The sequence below is a fragment of the Asterias rubens genome, chromosome 3 (assembly GCF_902459465.1).
Source record: "Asterias rubens chromosome 3, eAstRub1.3, whole genome shotgun sequence".
In the NCBI taxonomy this organism is placed as follows: domain Eukaryota; kingdom Metazoa; phylum Echinodermata; class Asteroidea; order Forcipulatida; family Asteriidae; genus Asterias; species Asterias rubens.
This window is the reverse complement of record NC_047064.1, coordinates 5,056,020-5,079,221: the sequence shown is the minus strand read 5'-3', so window position 1 is coordinate 5,079,221 and position 23,202 is coordinate 5,056,020. Positions and strand designations below refer to the sequence as shown.

General features: G+C 38.6%; 1 protein-coding gene across 4 annotated transcripts in view; it reads right to left on the bottom strand.

The window, feature by feature from the left end:
• The window catches only part of LOC117288294 (unconventional myosin-Va-like), a 106,881-nt gene that overhangs the window by 5,246 nt on the left and 78,433 nt on the right, over positions 1–23,202 (bottom strand). For 3 of the 4 annotated variants that reach the window (XM_033769093.1, XM_033769091.1, XM_033769092.1), the window contains 10 exons: positions 22,806–22,969; positions 20,806–20,985; positions 16,445–16,546; positions 9,622–9,742; positions 8,019–8,096; positions 5,600–5,702; positions 4,017–4,193; positions 3,248–3,399; positions 2,704–2,793; positions 1,761–1,911 (listed from right to left, as the gene is read on the bottom strand). In XM_033769093.1, the coding sequence (XP_033624984.1) occupies positions 1,761–1,911; positions 2,704–2,793; positions 3,248–3,399; positions 4,017–4,193; positions 5,600–5,702; positions 8,019–8,096; positions 9,622–9,742; positions 16,445–16,546; positions 20,806–20,985; positions 22,806–22,969 (1,318 nt within the window). The remainder of the gene's footprint in view (positions 1–1,760; positions 1,912–2,703; positions 2,794–3,247; positions 3,400–4,016; positions 4,194–5,599; positions 5,703–8,018; positions 8,097–9,621; positions 9,743–16,444; positions 16,547–20,805; positions 20,986–22,805; positions 22,970–23,202) is intronic. The other variant, XM_033769094.1, reaches the window with a different exon arrangement.

Below are 23,202 nucleotides of genomic sequence, written 5' to 3'. Positions count from 1 at the left end.
CTTGTGTAATGTCTCTTAACATAATATAAGGGGACAAAAATGGACAGTTTGAAATTTCATTATTCCTTTGGGGGCCTTCCTCCCAACATTTCAAGCTGAACTAGGGAATTAAATCAGCTCTGCAGCAAGAACTTAGCAAGATCATAAAAAGGAACATGCAAGGGGGGGGGGAAAGACTTCTTCAATTTACTGGAAACTGGAAAAGAGAACCCTGATCATAAAATATCTTCAATTCAGAAACCAGGGAAGGACAGCTGTGGGTAAAAGAGCAGGAATAAATTGATTGCCTTGTGAGGGTCGGAGAGGGTGGGGTCAGGGAGGGGCTATCACCATCTTACCAGTACCTAGTACCCAGTATCCAGTGGGATTTAGGGTGTGAATATTTCCCACACATACCCAGTTTGGGGTAATTTTGAAAGCATTTTGGCAAAGAACTTTGCTATTTCCAATTACAAGCTGACTCTTCCGCCCCACCACCAATTGACCCGGTTCACCTGACGTCAGAGTCTCATTAAATCTTTGAAGCACCATTTTCGGAGTTGGTACATTGTATTACTGTGCAAGGGCTTTTCTGAAAATGGCAAACCATGAAAGAAAAAAAGGCGCGTTTGATGTCAGTGAAAGGGTTCTGTTGACCCAATTCAAATGACGTCATAATAACTTGGTTGCGCCATTTTTACACTGTTGGTACGTTTCTATGCATTTTAGACGTTGTATTTCCATGCTGTTTATAAATCTTACTTTGCAATTTATTCGTTTCTTATTTCAACTGGTGGTAACCACTGGTCTCCCAGCTGCATGTGACGTAGGTGCATGGGGCAATGTATCTTTAACAATGCCTCCTGCATTGCCTTTAGAACTATTGGAATTTTGTGTGGAATCAATGCTAAAATTGTTCACTTGTACCACACAAATATTGGCAACCAGCTTACAAAATGACTAGTCTTGCTGTAAGTCGCTTTTCTAAAACTTCAGCATCTAATTATCACTGCGCACTCCCCTGGTAGCATTGGAACTGCTGAACATCAAGACTACTCAGCACCCAGCTCCCAATTGGCTGCTCTACTGCCAATCAAATTGCTTTGGCAGAGGAAAGGGTAGGGGATAGATTTTGTCTTTTATTCCCGAGAGTAAGTTTTAAGAAAGTGAATTGCGTTACGTACTGGAACTCTGAAGTACTGCTGGTCCTGTTTGTACGGTGTATAAAATTGATTTTCAAGATTGTCAAATAATGAGAAAAACAAAATGTACAAAATTATTGAACACATGAATACAACAAAACAGCAACATCGTATAAACAATTGTCTTCCTACAACCACGTTTAAAGCAGTCCACAAACTTCACTAAGAATAGTTCCATATTACCCTTTAAGGAAATTTCAACTTTGAAGAAATGTAGTTACCGATGCTAGGTTCGTTTTGTGGACGATTTGACCCACAGATTTACATTAAACTTACTCAGTTTAAACTGAGGTGTGGTAGTTTTTGAGAATCGAGTAAAACAATTTACCGTAAATCATTTTCGTCTCAGTGAGATGACAAATATTTTAGCATGTCTAACAGATTTACGCAACTCTCCGAAAACATTGCTCTGTGATTTTCACTTTTGTTCTCAAAAACTTGACGACTAATGAAGCTGAAACTTCTACAGGTAAATTATATTACATGTGTACATAAGTCTTCATTCACAATGAGGATAGGGATTCATGTCATGGCCAACAAAAATTGATCTACAAAAAGCACCCAAACCCTTTAACTCACCTATCATTGGTTGTAGTTTATTCTCGATAATGTGCACCAGCATCTGATAGATATGGACTCCCAGGTCGTTCATGACCTGCCTGTACTCAGACAGGTCAAAGTTACGTAAACAGTGATCGTTCTGTCGAATCGTGTTCTGACTTGAAAAGTTCTGAGAAGTAAATAGAGGTAGAAAGGGAGAAATGGTTAAGCACGTATGATATTTTGAACATCCGATAAATCTACTCCACGGTTGTAGAATAAAGAAAGACAGTTCTCTAAGAACAAACTCTACCTGGCAAGTAGATACACATATGGTGTTACTGCAAACCAAATATTACTTTGGCCTAGGGAATAAATAGGAAAATGTTTGAGAAAAAAAGCTGATGTAAACATGGTGTAGGTTTTTGATCAGCTTTTTAGGCTATTTCATAACAATTTCCTTGATATTCTGAGGGCAAACAAAAATGGGAATCAGAATAGAATAGGCAGACTTTCATGCCTGTTAAATGTCAAGATGGCTTGACCAAAAAATATTTTCCGGTACCGAGTGTGCTCCCAATAGTGATTTTGTAGAGAAAAGGTATGAGCCCCTTGCACAATGCACACCGCACTCACACGGCACGTATCCTGTTCGCCATTTATGGAGTTGAAATCATTCACAAATCATACACAAAAGATTTGACTCCAAAAATTATGGGAATAATGCCCATTGTTCGACGTTCTCCTTTGTGCAAAGGGGACTATAGAAATCAATCCCCCCCCTCTTGCATGACACAAAACGCTACCAGGTTCGCTGTGATCACACGTGCATTTTTTTCACACAAAGACCAGCTATCATCCAACAATCAGCCTCCTATTGGCATCAGGGATGGCATTTTTGAGAGTGTGACGCCATATGCAAGGGTTGTATAAAATGATGCAATGGAAGGAGGTATGTTTTATTGTTTTACGGACGACTTACTTCTTCTCCACTGTACTGTTTTAGTGTGTGCATCAGCCTGATGGTGTTAGTCAGCCAGAATGATACATACTCAAAGTCCTCAAAATGTTTCTGTTTAAAACAAAGAAATTATAAAAAAGTTCTAGTTTAAAATATACACTTATTAGAACTTATGTGAATGAAAACAATGGGCAATAGAAAAAAGAACAACTTTAGGGCACAAAAATGAAAGGTTAAACTTTCCATGATGTCCAATGATGAACTTTATCCAATAAAAGTTGAAAGGAGTAACAGAAATGAATCGTTATCACATGTCAAGTAGTCCCTTCCCTCTATCCAACCCTCAATGCCCCGTCTACTTCTACATGTTTTTTTTTTCTGACTGCGTTCTGTTTCTCTCTATGTTTGTGCTGGGTACTTACTTAGCCTTAGAAAAAGACCATGCTCGGGTCGAAAGTGAAGTCATTCAAAATATTTGTATTTACATCATAGGCTGTTAGCAACGGCAACTTCTGTTAATTATTTATTTTACACCATCCATTATTGATTGTTCTTCCCCTCTTACCTTAACCGTCTTCTTGATTCCATTGATGACACCAGTAAGTAGAGCTTTGACTTTCCGATCATCGTTGATATCATCAGCATGTCGTATACACATGAAGATGACGTACGCCGGTAAGCCCGGCAAAAAGGACACGGCATTCTTCGGTTGGAAGTCTGTCCATCGGAGAGGGATAAATTTTAAAGATTAACCATAGGACAACCATAGTTCTTGAAGATGTACAAGTCTGCAGTAATCCTTTGGTTAGTTAAGCTTTCCTATAATATGTGTTTATAAGGGTTTATACATAATGCGCCATCTGTCCAGTGTACAAAAACTAACTCCTTAAAATACATCAACAGGGTTCACCCTTGGGTCTTCCCCCCCCCCCCACCACCCCCAACACAAAAAAAACACCACAACAAATTGAATAAATAAATAAATAAATAACAATTAAATACCAAAATAAACAAATACATTAATTAGGTAATTAATCAATAAATAACAAATACAAATTAAATAAAATAAAAAAATAGAGAAAAAAAAAATGTAATAAATAAATAAAATAAAATAAAAATAACAATAAGGAATAAATCATTTTTTTAAAACAATTTGAGAAGAGAAAACAAAAATGAAAATAAAAATAAAATAAAAAATAACGAAAAAAAGAAAAGAATATTCCAATATGAATAAACAAATGAAAATCAACTTCTCGCCATAATCCACTCTTTTTAGCTTCTTCTCTAATGCTGATACTCATTAATAATCTAGTAACTCTAGTTCCCACACTCACCAATGATAACTGACTTGATAATCTTAGTATCATCTTCCTGTCTGTATTCCAGCATGCCTAAGATCTCTCGTTCCTTCATCTTGACGTTAGCCGGTGCTATGTGAGTTGTGTCTCCGATGTTAGCCGGCGCCGAGAGGTGAGATGCGGCGGGTGTGTCACTTAAAGATGTCGGGGTGGCTGTGGTCAATTAAGAGGAACAAAAAGAAAGTGGACATGAGAAGAGATTTTTTCTGGCGACATTAAAATCTTGACTTTCAAAGACGAGGCTTTACATCACTTCAAAATATTTAGGGTTTAACAAAGAAAAATTGACTGGAGCTAGATTTGAACCTACGAACTTCAGATTAACGTGCTGGTGCTCAACCAACTGACCTCTCTATCCATACGTTGTTGGTCACCCTATTGTTGTCAATATCTTTAATGATGGGTACCAGTTAGAAGCCATACAACTGTTAGCTGTGTGTTCTCCTAACAAAAGCTGTGACAAAAGTGATGCTTAAAGAAACACGTTGCCTAGGATTGGTCCAGTTGGTCGTTGAAAAGCGTTTGTAACCGTTTGTTTATAATGCATATGGTTAGACAGATGTTGTGAATACAATGATCCACACAAACATGCCTCGAAATTGCAGTTTTCCTTTTACCTCGTCGACTAACACGGTCGGTCATTTATGGGAGTCAAATTATGGGAGTTCGCAAAGTAAAAGGAAAACCTCGGAATTTCGAGGCAAATTTGTGTGGATCATTCTATTCTACTTTTAAAACATCTTTCCAATCATATGCATTTTATAACAAACGGTTACAAACGCTTTTTATACACCAACTCGACCGATCCAAGGCAACGTGTTCCTTTAACCTTTTTACCTTTGAAAAGACCCTCTCAGTAAAAGGCAATCCCATTGGTGAGAAGTTGAAATCTAAACTTTTGATTGGTCAATGCCTTCACCCAATCAAACATTCTATTCTGATCACAGCTGCTTGGCAATTGGTTATCAACCCTCGATGGTAGATCCCTGGGATCCATATACATGTAAATAGCTTCAATGGCTTCCCAACCCGTCACTTACCCAGTATGCATCCAATGCATTGGCTTAAAGACACTGGACACTATTGGTAATTGTCAAAGACCAGTCTTCTCACTTGGTGTATCTCAACATATGCATAAAATAACAAACCTGTGAAAATTTGAGCTCAATTGGTCATCGAAGTTGCGAGATAATCATGAAAGAAAAAACACCCTTATCACACGCAGTTGTGTGTTTTCAGATGCTTGATTTCAAGGCCTCAAAATCTAATTCTGATGTCTCGAAATCAAATTTGTGGAAAATTACTTCTTTCTCGAAAACTACGTCACTTTAGAGGGAGCTGTTTCTCACAATGTTTTATACTATCAACCTCTCCCCATTACTCGTTACCAAGTGAGGTTTTATGCTAATAATTATTTTGAGTATTTACCAATAGTGTCTACTGCCTTTAACTCACATAGACTGGCCACTAATCTCATGTGTGCAAGACAACATGCACCAAGGCCTTTTGCTGAGTATAAAGCATTTGATAATTTAGTTGATAAAATGAGTTATTAGTACCTGAAGATTCTAATGTGCTTGTGACTCTCCTGTACGCAACCTTCAATTGTTTCTTCAACTTCTTCACTTGCTTCTCAAGATACTCATTCTGCTCCAAAAGATCCTAAAATAATGAAAGGAAACAACAGAAAAATATTGCAATCACAAGGTTGTAAGTTCGAATCCTACCAAGCTAACTGCTGATTTCAAAATGACTAGAACAAGTATTGCCGTCTAGTTACTGAATCAGTTTCTTGGTTTGCGCAATTCATAAAATTCATGAAACTTTCAAATTCATACTCACTTATAGTGCATACTCAGAAGTTCAACACTCGATACTCACAACAGACTACTCATAGTCAAGTACATCCTCATTTTAAATACTCAAATACAGCATCTTGACATAAGAATGAACTCTTAATCGGTGACCTACAAACTTCAAACAACTAGCAGGTGCTGTGGCAAGTGACTCTGTTTTTCCAGTTTTCCAATCTTCATGTAGACTTGATACTCATCAAAACGTATCACAGCTAAAAACTAAGTGCGATCATATTATGGAGACCAACCAGGACACCGAACAACTGTGTCCCCCCAACAGAGGCTCCAGACAGTAGATTTCAAAGTTGTTTTTTGCTGATGATAATCTATCCTAATGTAAGAAGCTCTACAAGATGATGACAAATGAACATACTCATGTACCTCGAAGAAACATGAGCTCACAACTGCTCTGGATTACAAATTGAAAGAAATTGTTTCTCCCCCGTCTTCAATAACAATAAAATTTGATTTCCAATGAAACTGAAGGGGAAAAAAGAGACGGTGTTTCTAATTTTAACAGCTTCTGTTTTGTAAAGCTAAAAGACCTTCATGGGCAACTACTGTAAGCTCACCCAGCTCAGTGCTGCAGTCACTCTGTGGACATTCCTTTGTTCTGTACACATAAGGAAATCCTACTCTTCAACACTCTGTGGACATTCCTTTGTTCTGTACACATAAGGAAATCCTACTCTTCAACACTCTGTGGACATTCCTTTGTTCTGTACACATAAGGAAATCCTACTCTTCAACACTCTTAAAACCACTATGTGGACGTGTGTAAGTCCACATAGTGTTTCAAGTCCTACATTATGTGAACCTCCTGTGTTCTCAGGTCCACACTTCCTATATAACTTCAACTTATGTTTAAACAAAAATTCCAACATATTTTTTTTCTTGAGTCTGATGAACGATAAACAAATCATAATTTCTGGTCAGTCAGTCTAAGTTGTGGTTTGCATCCGATTTAGGAACAGTTTTGAAGTCTAGGAATGAGTACATGAAGCTGACTCACACTCACCAGACCTGGAATCAAGCCCAGGTGGAAACGGACCAGGGTCGCCTCAATGCCTTATTTGGCAGCTTAAGGTGAAGATAGAAAATTGCTCTCCTGGAAATGGCCTACATGTACTTCTCTTACATGTACTTTACTTCAAGTCTTAAAGGCACTACAACTTCAAGTCTTAAAGGCACTACAACTTCAAGTCTTAAAGGCACTACAACTTCAAGTCTTAAAGGCACTACAACTTCAAGTCTTAAAGGCACTACAACTTCAAGTCTTAAAGGCACTACAACTTCAAGTCTTAAAGGCACTACAACTTCAAGTCTTAAAGGCACTACAACTTCAAGTCTTAAAGGCACTACAACTTCAAGTCTTAAAGGCACTACAACTTCAAGTCTTAAAGGCACTACAACTTCGGTAATTGTCAAATTGACAAAGACCCAGTATTCTCACTTGGTGCATCTCACAATCGCACAAAATAATAAACTGAAAATTTCAACTCAATTAGTCGTAGGAGTTGCAAGAGAATAATGAAAGAAAAAACACCCTTGTCGCACAAGTTGTGTGCTTTCAGATGCTTGAATTCTAGACCTCAGCATATTTTGGTGAGAAATTACTTCTTTGTCAAAAACTACCCTTACCTCAAAGAGAGCCGTTTCTCATATTGTTTTATACTACCAACAGCTCTCCATTGCTCATTTCTAAGTAAGTTTTTTATGCTAACAATTATTTTGAGTAATTACCAGTAGTTTCCAGTGCTTTCATTTTTTGTTTTCTTATTTTTTAAAGAGTCTAGTCATCCAAAAAGAACTAGTTTGAGGAAAAATATTTAAACCTGTGAAAAATGTTGTTGGGAAAAAGGTTAATGTTTTGTTTCAAAAACACTGAGTGAACTATTGCATTATATTAAGTATATATAAAAAAAAAAAAACCTGCAGACAATAGAAATGAGATGGAATTTAGACACATGGATGAAACCGAAAGGTAAAATAGTTTTTAAACAGAATGGGAGACTTTAGGGGACACTAGACGGGCAGTAGGCACACCAAGTAAATCCATTGTTTTCGGGAAACGTGTTTCCAAAACAGTCTCGAAAATTAAAACAGCGTCCACACTATTTACCAGGTTTTCATTAGTGAGTCTTGAGATTTCATGTTGCACCGTTTGGTTAATCCTGGCCTCTGGTGTCATCTTCAAGCTCTGGGGAAAATTAAAAAAATTAAAAATAAAAATTAGCAGGAGTAGAGAGAGAGAGAGAGCAGTGAATGGGGACAGGGCTTACTCCAACATAGCACCAAGACTCTGGAACTCACTTCCGGATTACCTCAGACAAATACACAACATCACTCTCTTCCAGCAGAAACTCAAAACACACTTATTCTTGCTTGCTTTCCAACATCTTGACAAAACTTGACCGGCGCCTTTGAATGTTTCTCCTTTTTAGTAAAGTGCGCCTTATAAATGCTGTAGTTTATTATTATTATTATAATAAGTAAAAGGCAACAAAAACGGATTACCGGTTAAAAACAGAGATGTCACATCACTGGGGGCCGTTCCACAATGAGCTAAAACTGCAAATCAATCCTTGTTGCTTGGTAAAGTGTGATGTCACAATACAAATCACTATTGTAATGCTGACAATTTGTCTTACAATGGATTATATTTCTTCGTAAAAATATCCAGGTAAACTAATTATGTTGGGATCGGGCCCTAGTTTTAGTACCCGGCAAAGCATGACCATCATTTCAAATGGGTACACCATAGAACTATAATATCATTAATAGAGGTCAAATCTTTCGTAAACAGGAAGAGGTGACCGGGGGTTATAAGGTCAGGGGGAAATGTTCCAATGAGCATGTGTATATGTCAGCCCATTCCAGGGCCTTTGGTTCAGGGCCCAATCATAAAACTGTTAAGCAGAAAATACTGCATGACAAAATTCTTTGCTAAGCAAAAATTGAATCGAGCACCAGCCACAACAATGCAAACTTAATGTAATATGGGCTGGTAACATGATTCTGCTAAAAGCAATACTATTTTGTGCTGAGCGAGTTTTTGCGCTTACAGGCTTTTTATGAAATTGGGCCCAGGCCCTTGGAACTGAGTAAATCAAACCAGGAACTTCAATACTTGGCCCAAACTTCACGGTACTTCTTATCGCAGAGTTCTGCGCTTACAGCCCGTGGAATCGCACGCTTCACATAGTGCCAAGTGGGCAGAATTCCTAGGTAAGCAGTGCCGCGAAACTGGGCCCTGGTGGGGTACAAACCTACAGCACCTGTTCCAATCCAAACATGTACATAGCCAGAGATCCATGTGAGTAAAACCTATGGGGAATTAAGGGGGATATAATCCCTGACTTTTTAAGAGAGTGGGATCTTAAACATGTGTGTGAATTTTCTCGAGGAAGGAAAAACTGGATGGTCTGGAAAACCCTCGTGGCACAGCAGAGAACCAATGCACAGCTCAACTCACATTTGGGCCCTGGCCGGGTATCGAACCAGGGTCACCTTGGTGGGAGGTGAGCGCTTTACGCACAAGCCAACCATGCCACCCACAATGGCTATCTTGGAAACACACCAGGGCTAAAAGGAGTTTACTCAACTGCAAAAACTACCAAAAGTCATGCACATTTTTTCCCCAATTAATTTACAAACTTCTTAGGTCTGCTTAAACTGGAAAATGATCTTGACGCAAACAATTTTATTGTGTAACTAAGACAAACCTGTCCGATAATCTCCTGCTGCCGGTCGTTGTCCATCTTCAGTTGTTCTATTGTCTCCTTCAGTTCCTTCGTTTCTACCTCATGATTCTTCTTCAGTGCCTGGACCTCCTTCTCTAAGATTCTGTTTTATGAAGAGAGTAAAGAGAAGACAAAAAAACATCAACACACCAGCCTGCCGACATAAAAAGAAGTCGTGCTTTGAACAAAATGCTGGCTGGCTCGAGACAGTTGGCATGCATCAGAGGCAAACATGCAATGAACATTTTTTCGTAACCACTACTTTATAGATAATGTTTTATACCAACCTCTAAGAACCGAAATGGACACGCAAATGGTTCATGGCCCAAATTTTTAACCAATCTCAAAGTTTTTTCCAATTTTGGCAACACACCTCAAAATGCCAACAGTATACTTTCTGAATTTTTGAGAAATGCACAGGAACTAATTTGTGTCGCACTCAATTTATTTATTGATTTTTAGCGAACAGTGAACACACGTAAAAAAATTGTTCAGATTCGTCTAAAAAAAAAGACGACTTGAAACAGTTTGACATCTTCAGCAGCGGATGCAAATTCAATCAACATTTCATTTTGACCCCAAAAATTGCTGCAGATGAAATAATTTCTCAATGAACTTTTGACATCATGATCAATTATAAAAGTCAAGATTGACATTTGAAGACTATCAGTGCAGTGGTTTTCTGCTTTTGTTTAATATTGATATCAAGATAGCCTGAACATACAGCCAAAAAGAAATTGTTCAGAAAATACTGTATCCTCGCCCACCACCCTCCAAATCAAACCAAAATGATCTAACTATTTACACATGTTCATGAGGTGCCAGCAGTGCAGTGCAACAAAACCAATGAACACAATCTGAAGTAGTGAGAGTGCAATTGAGGCATATCAAAATAGAACCATGAAGGACACACTCAGTTGATGTTACCATACTAAAATGTGTCACTAAACGTCCCCCCTCCCCCAGTTTCCCCCCTGCATACACAAGCAGGCATACACAGCAAAGTAATTAGGGATCGAAACTGGATGTTGGTAAAATTAGTCCTAGTTCTGTCAGTCTCCTCACATGCTTTGTCACCCAGTGACACAGATTAACGACCTTGTGATGAGCACACGCCTGACCCAATTTGATAACCATCTTGTGATCAGTTAGCTAGTTAAAGTATTAGCCAGTTATAAGTTACAAACAACAAAAACAAAACTACATGACCAATGGGATACTTTGGAACGCTAGGTGGCAGCAGACTTACCAGGTAAATTTCCACAGACCTTATCGCAAATACTCGGTATGCGCACGATAGGCATGGAATGAGGTGCATGATGGTTTAGTTAGCGATCAAGTTTGATCCCTAGCTAGATCAGCATGCACTTCATTCCACAGTTAGCGCTTGCGCAACAGGTTTTTGCGAAAAGGTCTACTGTTTATGTGTTCTGAGCATGCGCACATTGCCAAGAACCATGGATTTACCTGGTAAGTCTGCTGCCACCTAGCGTTCAATAGTCTCCCATTAGGTAAGTAACATTTAGTAATACCTCAGCAAACAATTTCCCTTGTTTTTGTATGCAAAGCAAAATGCCACCCGAAATGTAACAGTTGCTACTCAAAAATCATCATCATTTGCTACTAAATAATCAGCAGTTGGTGTGCAAAAGTCATACGAGTTCGGTATAAAATTATTTTGCTCTGCAAACATTTCTGGACGAAATCTTTCCCTTTACTGGTAGTTTCACCCTTCACAGGTTGGTGTTGACATTTTTATCCCAAAGATCCCTTTTTTAGGTACTTGTTTCGGAGATTTATGACCAGAAAGTTGTTTCTGACTTCAGTCATTTTATGGAAAAGCAAAGTTCAGAGAGTTACAAGAAAAATGTCCGTTGAGAACAGAAAATTGTTTGACATGCATTTTCCTCAAACCATTACATTCCCAAAATATTCAAGGTAAATTTATTTTTCATAGAATGCACTTGAATCTCACTTGAAAATGCAGTTCAAATAGTGGGCAGGGCTTAATGAATTAGTCTATCATACATATTGATGAGACGGTTCATATAGTGAGTTGGCCACTTGTATGGACAATTAGTTTGCGATGGCACCATTTGTTAAAGGTTGTTAACTCTACAATATTAATGCCAATATGCAAAGCTTCCTACCACCAGTTAATTATAAGGAGTGAGTTGAATGATTCAGTTGGTAAAAAAAAGTTGTATATGAATGTTTATGAGTTAGAAAATATAATACAAATAATTATTCAAGAAATAATCTGAATATTCATAAGTAGTCAATAAAATATGAATATTCATAAGTTTGTCTATGTATTCTGAATATTGCTCAGTTAGTCAATGTTTAATCCAAACTGATCATAGAGTGTGTACTACATGTAGTCTTAATTGCTAAGCAAAGTGTGACATCACAATACAACCGTAACCATGGTAATACTGACACCGCATCTTCAGAAGAAATCTTAGCGCTTTGTGAAAATCGAGCCCAGGTTCTAGAGAAATGGTTCTCTTAATCAATTTACATGAAAATCTAACATGTAGTAAATCAGACCGGGCTTACACTTTTTTATTTAGCTTTAAAGACACTGGACACTATTGGTAATTGTCAAAGACGAGTCTTCACAATTGGTGTATCTCAACATATGCATTAAATAACAAATCTGTGAAAATTTGAGCTCAATTGGTCGTCGAAGTTGCGAGATAAAAATGAAAGAAAAAACACCCTTCTCCCTGGAAGTTGTGTGCTTTCAGATGGTTGATTTCGAGACCTCAAGTTCTAAACCTGAGGTCTTGAAATCAAATTCGTGGAAAATTACTTCTTTCTCGAAAACTACGTTACTTCAGAGGGAGCCATTTCTCACAATGTTTTATACTATCAACAGCTCTCCATTACTTGTAAAAAAAAATTATTTTGACTAATTACCAATAGTGTCCACAGCCTTTAACAGGTTCCTTCTCAATATTCAAACCTCTGTCATTTTTATATTGATATCAAATAATAAACCAAAAGGGAAACTGGCTGGGTAAAGTTTTAAGTGATTCTGGATTGAACAAGGACAAAATGACCATAGCAGGATTTGAACCAACGACCTCCGGATTGAACTGAGCTGTCTCCCTATTTCGTTGATATCTTGTAAAGTTGATATTGAACTAGACTAGATCAAAACTGACAGTGTGTTAATTGAAGACTACCGACAAGGAGAAATGTATACGGGCAGGAAGAGTGGAACAGACAAGGTTCTTGACAATGTCTTAGTATAATAACGTATAATTTTTACATTTGGCACGGTCATTTCCAACAAACAAGCAGTTTTAAAAATGGAGGTTGGTTTTAAAAGAAGTTGAAGAAAATGTACAACATTTTTTTCAAAAATACTTCTAGGTTGTTTTCTTAAGAAATACAAAATAATCACAAGTACTGTATGTTGATTTTTATTTTTCCATTTATTGTTTTTGTTATTGTTTTTAAACAAAAACCATCATTTGTTTTCAGATTATTTGTTTTCAAATAAAAGTAAAAAACCATTTTGGAAGACGCAGAATGCCACTTACCAACACATATAACCTACAGGTTTTAAGCATTGACACAAATACAGATGATTGATACTTTTTTTTTTTTTTTTTAAACCAAGTACATAAAACATCTCCTGTTTTCTTAAATTGTCCTTTAGTTTTCATAATTACACCCTTTCACAATGCACAGAGGAGATTTTGCACACCCAAACAAAGATAATATTAACAAAATAGGGTGACTGCCAACGTTAAGGCTAGATAGCTCAGTTGGTAGCGTGCCTTCATGTTAAACCGGTGGTCACAGGCTTAAGTCCTGCTCTAGTCAGTGTTTCCAAAAGTCGTTTTAAAAAAAATGAAATATAGAATATTGCATGCTGTCGTGTTTAATCATAATTAAAGAACCAAATGTGTCCTGCACCATTTGATTTGGAAAAAAAAAATCAATCTTGAAGCTCCTAAACCCTTTCAAAGACAAATTCTAGAATTTTAAAACAGATTCACCGAGAAAAATTCAACGGCTCTGCATGCTCCCCTGCCTCATGCTCCTCTGCCTCATGCTGCCCCAAAATCTTGAAAATGTTTTTAAATATAAAATTTAAATATTTAAGTACAAGTACAATAATGGTAAAAAATGCATGAAAAGTGTTGCCTCTTTATTCCTTTCTGTGTCGCATAAAGTCATGCAAACTGTATGGTCAACCAGTAAACCAACTACCTGAATATTCATGACCTAACTACCCCAGGATACCAGTGATCATGTGTTACATGTAAGCCTATTAAGCAAGGCAGAGGGACCAGTCTCCCTCCGATGCAAATGACATGCTAATGACATGCAAAGTATTTCTTTGAAGGACCTAGTTTACTTTCTGAAAGTAAGTAATGAGGCTGTATATTGTAGGATGAGAGACCGCTACCCAAATAGTGAAAAAAAAGGGCATGCATTGAACGATTTCCCCTGTATAGCAGAGCAAAATGAAACACGTTCCCTTGCATGCCATACTACAAGTCTGATCATGGAAAAAAAAAGAATTCTAAGACTACTTTGTGGAAAAAACGAGTACTGTAAAATTAAGAGCTTAAAGGAACACGTTGCCTTGGATCGGTCGAGTTGGTCTTTGAAAAGCGTTTGTAACCGTTTGTTATAAAATGCATATGGTTAGAAAGATATTTTAAAAGTAGAATATAATGATCCACACAAGTACATGTATCACTCGAAATTGAGTGGTTTTCCTTTTACCTCGTCAACTAACACGGTCGGCCATTTATGGGAGTCAAATTTTTTACTCCCATAAATGGCCGACCGTGTTAGTTTGCACAGTAAAAGAAAAACCGCGCAATTTCGAGGCAAACTTGTGTGGATCATTGTATTCTGTACTTTAACAACATCTTTCCAACCATATGCATTTTATAACAAACGGTTACAGACGCTTTTTATAGACCAACTCGTCTGATCCGAGGCAACGTGTTCCTTTAATCTTCTACCCCTCATGCTCAAGTTAATCTTCAAAATTGATATCCAAAATTGATATCCAAAGTTATCAGCTCAGAGTTAATATCAGGTGGGATAAATAGGGATGAGATTAATTGGGATTGGATTAACTAAGGATTAGGGAAGCTCACTGGGTTGGATTTGTTTCAGCATGGGACTAAAATGGAAGAGGGGGTAACAGCCGAAGGGAGATGAGATTAACTTGATCTGGATTAGCATAACTGAATAAGTGCGGATTATTATAGAATGATACAGTTTATGTTATTAATTCTGCATTAATGTGGATTTATTATAATGAAACCTTGGATGTGTGTATAGGAAGCACTTCACCTCAATGTCAAACAAGATGCAAATATTAGTGCAATTAATTAGTTACATGTATGTTGTGCTGAATGGCAGAGGCAATCGTGCATTGTTCACCCACCCGACATAATGAATGAAAAGGTATGGTTCAAAGATTTTTGTTAAGAAGCAATTTTGATCCACCATGTTAGAAATCATTCCTAACACCTGAGATTTTTTGTGAATTGATTAGACAGTTGAGAAGGATAGGTACCAGACGGGTTAAACTCAAACTGAGCCCACTATGGCATTACCAATAAAGCCACCAATGCCCGCTGTGTGAGTTCGGTATGTCACTCAGTGAATTATGCAATATCTACTTTCAAGATGCAGAATATGAATTCTAAAATGTTCTTTTTCTTCTTCTTCTTTTCCTTCTTTATCCTACATGATTCAAGCAGTCTGTACATGCAACAGAAAGGACACAATGTCTAAATGTCGGATATCCGCCATTTTCCAAGAGAGCGCCTCAATACTCGGTTTAGACAGATAGGGTTTGGTTCCGGTTGTCGCCGTCTTTAAAGGCATCTTGGGTTTTCGTATTGGACAGCGTCAAACTATCAAATTTATCTACGCAGCCAAGTGGTTCACCAACCAATCGTACCAGGTATTTGATAAAAATCATGCATGTATTTACGCATAACAAAATAGTTGTGCTATCAAAAAAATATTGATTTGCCCATAAAGATGGCTAATTTAACACTGTGGGATGTGCAGGATGTACTTCTTTTGCAACATCACAGCTTTTTTATAAATAAATTTATGTTGAACATTTCATTTTGCCAACGGCTGGTTTTGCCTACCGGTGGTTGGCAAAGAGCAAACGTCTTGTAAATCCACTGCAAGACCTTTTGAGAATGCTGGATGGCAGAAGACATGCGAGGCAAGTCCATTGTTCTCAGAAAAAACTACACTTGCTTAGAAAAACATCTTTCCAAAGAAGATGGCAATGCAGCTACTCAAAGGAAGCCCTTGAGTGCATGTGGAAGTTTCTCAAGTCAGAGACCCCTATTTTAAGAACAGTTTCTATTCCGAGGCCCTAATTTCTTGAACAGTTTCTGTTCAGAAAACATTATAGTCATGACTGAGGAATAAGTAAGAGTCCTGCAGCCGATTTCACGAAACGCTGGGATTATCCTAACTCGAGTTAGGACGAGTAACCCATCCTCATTTAGGATGGGTCCAATGCGTCCTACGTACTTGGATACGGAACTGAACCCGTCCCAAGTCTTAAGATTAAATCCTTAGTTAGGACGAGTTTGGTGAAATCGACGGCTGCAAAAGAACCTTCAAAGTATTTCAGAGATTTGAGGCGCTCCCTAAGACTAAAAATGCAACAAGAAAGACAAGAGTGGACTATAAACGGCAAACAGAGGAAAGAGAGACAGAGAGTGAGATGAAGAGAAAAACACACACACCAGCAGACAAAGGGGAGGGGGATATGGGGGAAGGTGTTACTCACATTTTGCCCACCAGAAGGTCATTGTGATTTCCGGCCAAACTGCCGTACTTTGAGACAGTGTCGCGCAAACTAGTCTGGCTGGCTGAGAGGGCCGCAAACAGACTAAGAGCATTGGGGAAGGGGGGGGTAGGAAAAATATGTAACCAATCGCACCACAAAATACATAGGGGAATACATAAAAGGGGAAAAATAACAACAAAAGTACTCAGGGGGATAAGGATAATTTCAGACCTTGGTGAGGGGGAAGGGGTGGGGAAACTTGTAAAAGCTTATGGCTGGTTGGCATTAATGGTGTAACATCAGGGTTCAGTCATCTGTTCATGGGTGCATTAGCTTCCCTGTGTCGACCCCGCGGTGCTCATTCGGGTGAGCCCCTGACAAGAGCTAATCGAACGACCACTCACCCTCTTGTGGTGACGTCATGCACCTGGGGCCAGCCCCCAAGTGACCCCACTCCACAAGCAGGGCACTTGGGGCTGACCTGGGTGAGCCCCTGGAATGACATCAAAGCTATTCGAACGTACCGAGGGCAGACCGGGTTGACCCGGGGAAGCTAATCGAACGCACCCAATATATTGACAAGGAGAATTCTAAGTAGTGTTTAGGGATTATTAAAATACCACATTCATCTTCCGATTATCTGTGAATTTTTAAAAGTTGTTTAAATAATTTATTGGGGAATTAATAGTATACATGTTTAAGTTATACACAGTGTTAAAATGTGCATATAAATAGTATTTCATTAATGTTAATGATACACACGATAAGTACATTATCTGATTGTATTTAGTGGACTGACAAATTTGATAATTCAATGACTAATTTTAAAGATTCAACGACCTGAACGTGTTTTAAGGGCTTTTGATGGGTTTGCAATTGAAGGGTTGTCGAATGGTGGTAAAAAACAACCAGTGCACCAAAACGAACCCAATGTTAAAAAGCAAACTAGTATGGTCCCCTTTTTGCTCTAACAAGCATCAGTAATCACTATTGTTAAAGCAGACTGTGAATGTGAGCCTGACTACAACAGCATGATGGCACCATGCAGCACTCCACAGTGAGATTTTACCCAAGAAGCTCGGAAGAAGCATTGCATCTAAAGAGCTGTTAATATTTGCATCTTGCAATTGGGAGATTTTGCACACCAATCAGGGAGAAATTTTGAATTACAATCAACATGATAAGGAAACGTTTCCATATTCAAAAAGATGTCAAAAATGTGCATCAGAACATAATAAGGTGAGGTTTGTGGTATCACCAAGGGAAAATCTCTTGTGAGTAGTGCTGGTTCTGAAAAGGTACGGTGGTTGACAACTCAACAATTTGATCAGTTTGGTCTGATCGTATTTAGGAGAATGCCTGAAGACAATCAAAGCATACTGATCGAAACATTGAGCGGTCAACCAACGGTTCAATCAGAACCAGCATTACTCAAAAAAAGATTCCACATTACTCAAAAAAAGATTCCACATGGTGCTAGTGCAAAAAAATCACATCATTATACTCCTACATTGAAAAGCTTCAAATCCTGCTAATCAGAACTTAGAAAGATTGGTTAATGTTCAGGAGTTTCCTGCAGTATTTACATGAGGAGAGTTGGCAGCGCTAACAACTAAGCAACAATAAGAATTCCTTCAAGCTTGCTGTCACCAAGTGTTTGCAGAGCGTCTCAGTTCTTGGAGTAGACTAAAATGTAGCTTCATAAATGTGAAACTGAGCTGTGTTTTTGATGTCATAAGTCAGTCTATCTAATAATGAAATGTAACTACCGATTCTAAGAAGCATCAACTCTTCACTTAGATTTAGAAGGTGCATACTGTACAACTGTCTCATGTGAATGAACCTTACTGACATGTGTTAAACTGATAGGCAGTATACTGTTTGACCATCATAGGCTTCTCTACCTTCTTCGTCCCTCCCCAACGAACCCACACAATCCCCACCTTCAAGAAAATTTGAAATCCCTAGAAACTAAATTGATTTGAACGGCTTTGGATACTTTAAACATTTGTTCGGTTTGTAAAATGATGCTCATCCATAAGTTTGCTTCAATGAAATATTTTGAAGGTTATTTCTTTTGGGGTGGGTCAAGAAATGTAACTGATGAACGAACTGGCTTTCTTGTACATTGACTGCCGCTATATAAAAGCCCAGTGTTTTATGAATCTTGCACATACATGTACATGTACAGTAGTGACTAACAAACCCATGTACATTGTAGGTGCATTGAGTGTTGTGTGCGTGAGTGGCCTATCTGCTTGTAACGAGGTCTTCAACTCTTTAGAGACCAAATTCTGTATAATCATCACCATATGCACAGACATGGGTTTGTATAGGTGATTTGTGAAACAATTTTTTATTCTAAAAGTTCCTGACAAAAATAATATATAAAACAAAAATTGTTTTAGAAACATTGATAATATGCTTACATGGGAAACATTGGAAAATGAACTTTTTAAAACCTTTTTAGGTGGAGTGAAAGTAGGCCAGTTTTTGCAGCCATTCTCGGCCGCTACGGGCATTTTGGTAAAAACAGTTTCCGGCCGCTATGTTCTCTAAAGGGTCAAACAAAGGGAGCCGAGCATTTTAAAAGACCGAGTGTGTCCACGGTATGATTCGAGTACAAAATCAGTGAAAAAAACCCAGTGAAGACGTCGCTTTCAGACCAAACAACGGGAGAACGAAGAGAAGTCCTTGATCAACCAGGTTGACATGATTGAGCGTTTGTGTGTGTGTGCAAAGGAAAACAAAAGTGCAAATCTTTCTGCTTTTTGAGGAAGGTACGCAATTTCAGACATGTGCGGGGGGGGGGGGCCTCAAAGCTGCCCTGTGTCGGGTACAGTCAAACTAATTCCATACTACTAAACATAAAATGCCCCAAGTCTGACAGTAAATGATCTGTTGCAAATTTGTTGAATAGTGATTGATCATTACAAAATGATGAAGCTCAAGATTTCAGCAGCACTACATGTACATGTGTGGAAGTGACACTTTTGCATGATAACTAAAATGGTATAGATGAGTGTAAAAGGTCTACACATCTCTTTTTGACATAGGCCTAAATGAATAAAACTGTCTCACAAAAACAACAGAAAACTATTATAAGCAGGGCAGGGCAGCAGATATTTACATGCCTATAAGTGTTTAAGGGAAACAGCTATATGTAGTGCATACCACAACAACACAGCCAAAGCAACATACCCCAAAAGCAAACAAGTTTAAAGGCAAATGCCAACAATCCAAAGCTGACCCAGCAGTGCAAAAAAAAAATCATTGACCCATCTCATTCATTTTCTGTTTTTGCCAATCTCTGCAGTATACTTTGTTTACTTACATGTAGGATTGGGAAGGGGGACCAGTATAAAAAACACACCAAAATATTCACCTTCTAGTAGAGGGTAACGGGGTTGCCTAAAAGGGGGGGGGGGGGCAGAATTGGCAAGTAATAACTACAAGCGAAAGAATTGGAGGGGTCGGGGGTTTGTGGGGAGATTGGCCGAAGAAATATTTCCATTTCAACCCTTTCCATAACATTTGTAAAGGCTATACATGTACCTTTTCCGTCTAGTTCTAAATGAATTAATTTGTGACAAAAAAGAAATCACAATTTTTTAGCTGAGAGGGAAATTTGTTTTCTTCAATTAGAATTGGACGGAAAATCAGGAAAACAAATTGTTGAAGCTTTGTCTATGACACCAAAAACGAAACTCTGGATTCAAACTCTGGATGGAAGGGTATTTAGCCTGGTCCCTGTTTGCAATATAGGCAAGGGAACTACTATTGTCACCTAGTATACAGGGAACCAGACAATGATGGCAACCACACGATTATGGCCCACATGTTAACTTGCTGCAAAAGCAACTATTCAGAGTTCTCTTAGAGAGGCACGACTACAAGTGGGTACAATCATGTGAGGCCATATCCAATGTGGCGGCTACGGGTGTTGCTAAGGATATCCTATACTTCAACACTTGATGACTTGATTATCCAGCCATAGCCGTAGCTGCCAATTCAAACGAGGCCTAAATCTCTTTCAGGAGGATTATTTGCCAGTGCCAATTAAATTCATGTGGGAGTTACTCCTAAATCAAGGTAGTTGTTAGATTGTTCATACAGTATGGGTGTAGTGTTATCAGCTCCCAATTCTACTGACTGTTTGTGCTTACAATGTTGTTAGAAACTTTGACATCAATAAGCCTTTTTGAGATGTGGTTGACACTATAACTGCACGTTTGGGTTTGGGTGTATACAGACAAACTTAACCCAAACCTAACAGAGTTATAGTTTAGTGTCCACCATACCTCGAAATGGCTTATTGTGTGATTTAACAGCTAATAGAAAAAGGAGACCTGAGTACTCACTGATTTGTCATTTTGACTGATTTGTAGGCGACGTCTAAGTTACCGTCCTCCGCCAGCGATTCAATCTCCTCGTGGATGAGTTGCTCTTTGTCTTTGTTGATCCCGCTGTCGGGCGAGTCGGCGCCGCCGTTCATCTGGTTCTCAAACCGGCGTCGCTCATTGGCAAGCTCCGTCTTTAAACTGGAGTATCCATGACAACCAAAATAAAGATATGCTGTTAGCTTTATGTTTGGGGTATTTCACATTTAAAATCTTTTTCTTGTTGCGCCTTTTTAAATTTTTGTATTTTGACAAACAACTTGTTTGTGTGTGATTGTTTTTGTTTTTCTACAAAGACATGAATACAGTTTAGGTTCACAGTAGAGTCATTGTTGTACCCATTACTCTCATAGGACAAACATGGTCTTGTTTGAGTATGACCTAAAGCCGGCCTCAGGTCGACCTATGACTTCTTGCGCCTGCAACAAACCGTAGGCAACGAGCAGATAAAATATGCTCAGGGCACAACAACTGCGCCTGCGATTGGTTCCCGACCGTCGGGATCATGTCATTCAAGTTGAAATTGTTTTACTCTTGCGACTGTTAATTGTTTCCGAGCCGGGACCGTTTCAGATTGTCTGAAAAATCATCGCAGCTACACTCAGGTCGTAAATAATCGCCGACTGAAAAGTTTTAGCTCAGGCGCAGTGTGATCCTGAAAAGTCAGTCGCCGGCTGTTTTTTTGTTGACGCAAGGTAGACCTGAGGCTGGCTTTAGATGCATAGAACCCTATCGTAGAGGTGGAGCACTTGATATGTCCACATACCAACGGCAACTCTCTGATGAACCGAGGATAGTTGGTATTTGAATAAAGCAACTTCAACGAGCCACTCAACATGCCGAACAATGGAAACGAACAATCAACAAAACAAACAAATTGTAGCCACTGATCAACGCCTGTGGGCTGTACGCGCACAGACCTCACCATGATGATGATGAACATGCATGACGTAATAGTGTTTAAGTTGATTGATCCCGAAGTGTATATAAGAACAGGTTTGTAAAATAAAGTCGGTGAAGTCTATCGCCCAGTTCGAGTATCTACTATCCATCCATACCACATACAACAGTCGTAAACAATTCTCTTAGTGTTTTAGTGTCTTGCCCAAGGAAGTCCAGAGCCCTCAGAGGAATACTAGTTGAAAACTGACCTCCTTCTCCGCAGCTCCATGTTGAATCACTCCACATTACAAAGATATTTCCTTAATGCTACTGGAAACTTTGTTGCACTTTGTCCAGTCGAGCCCAACTATAACACAACATTTTATGACACACATTTGGTCGCAGTGACCGACACGAGTAAAGGCAGTTGGTGAACTCAGAGGAAGTACCTCGACTGGCTCCTAACCTGACCTTAAAGGCACTGAACACTATTGGTAATTACTCAGAATAATAGTTAGCATAAAAACTTACTTGGTAGCGAGCAATGGTGAGCTGTTGATGGTATAAAACATTGTGAGAAACGGCTCCCTCTGAAGTAACTTAATTTTTGAGAAAGAAGTAATTTCTCACTCAAATATTTAAAGACTTCAGGCCTGAAGCCTTTTTTAGGCATCTGAAAGCACGCACAAGTTTGTGCAACAAGGGTGTTTTTTCTTTCATTATTCTTTTCCAACTTTGTTGACCAATTGATGTCCAAATTTCCACAGGTTTGTAACTATATGCATATGTTGGGATACACCAAGAGAGAATCCTGGTTTTTGACAATTACCAAAGGTATGCATGCCTTTAACATAGACTATAAATTTATATATAAATGTACCTTTACATGTACAGCAGAAATGCTTCACATCATATCCACTTATCTGCTGGTGAAGCTTCCACACATTGCACACTGTAAAATCCCTCCCCCCCCCATAAAAAAAAAAACCTCAACAAAAAAACCTTGTGTCTGCCCAATCAACGTTCCGGTCTAAATTTAACAATCCCTGTCCCGGATGTGAGCATTAATGCAGACTCACCTAACGATCTCCTGCCGATGTTTGTGGTTTTCCTCACTCAGTACAGACACTTGCTTAGTAAGCACGTTAGGGATATCATCTTCGGCAGAGTCACTGACCACGGCCTTGTGCAGCGTGGTCAGGTCTTCCTTCAGCTTTGTGTTTTCCTCTTTGTAGGCTTGTAGCTGTGGGAGACACAACGGAGGGAAGTTAATTAATATATCGTTTCACCGGGCAGGTTTATGAAGAACTATTAAGGTCTTGAAAACAAGGGGGTTGAAATTTATTTATCAGGGGTCCAATTTCATGGAGCTGCTTATGCACAAAAAGTAGCTAAGCACAATTAAACTATGCTTACCAGAATAGGTCACCAGCCAAATTACCATGTCACATGCAGAAAATGTTCCAGCAATATTTT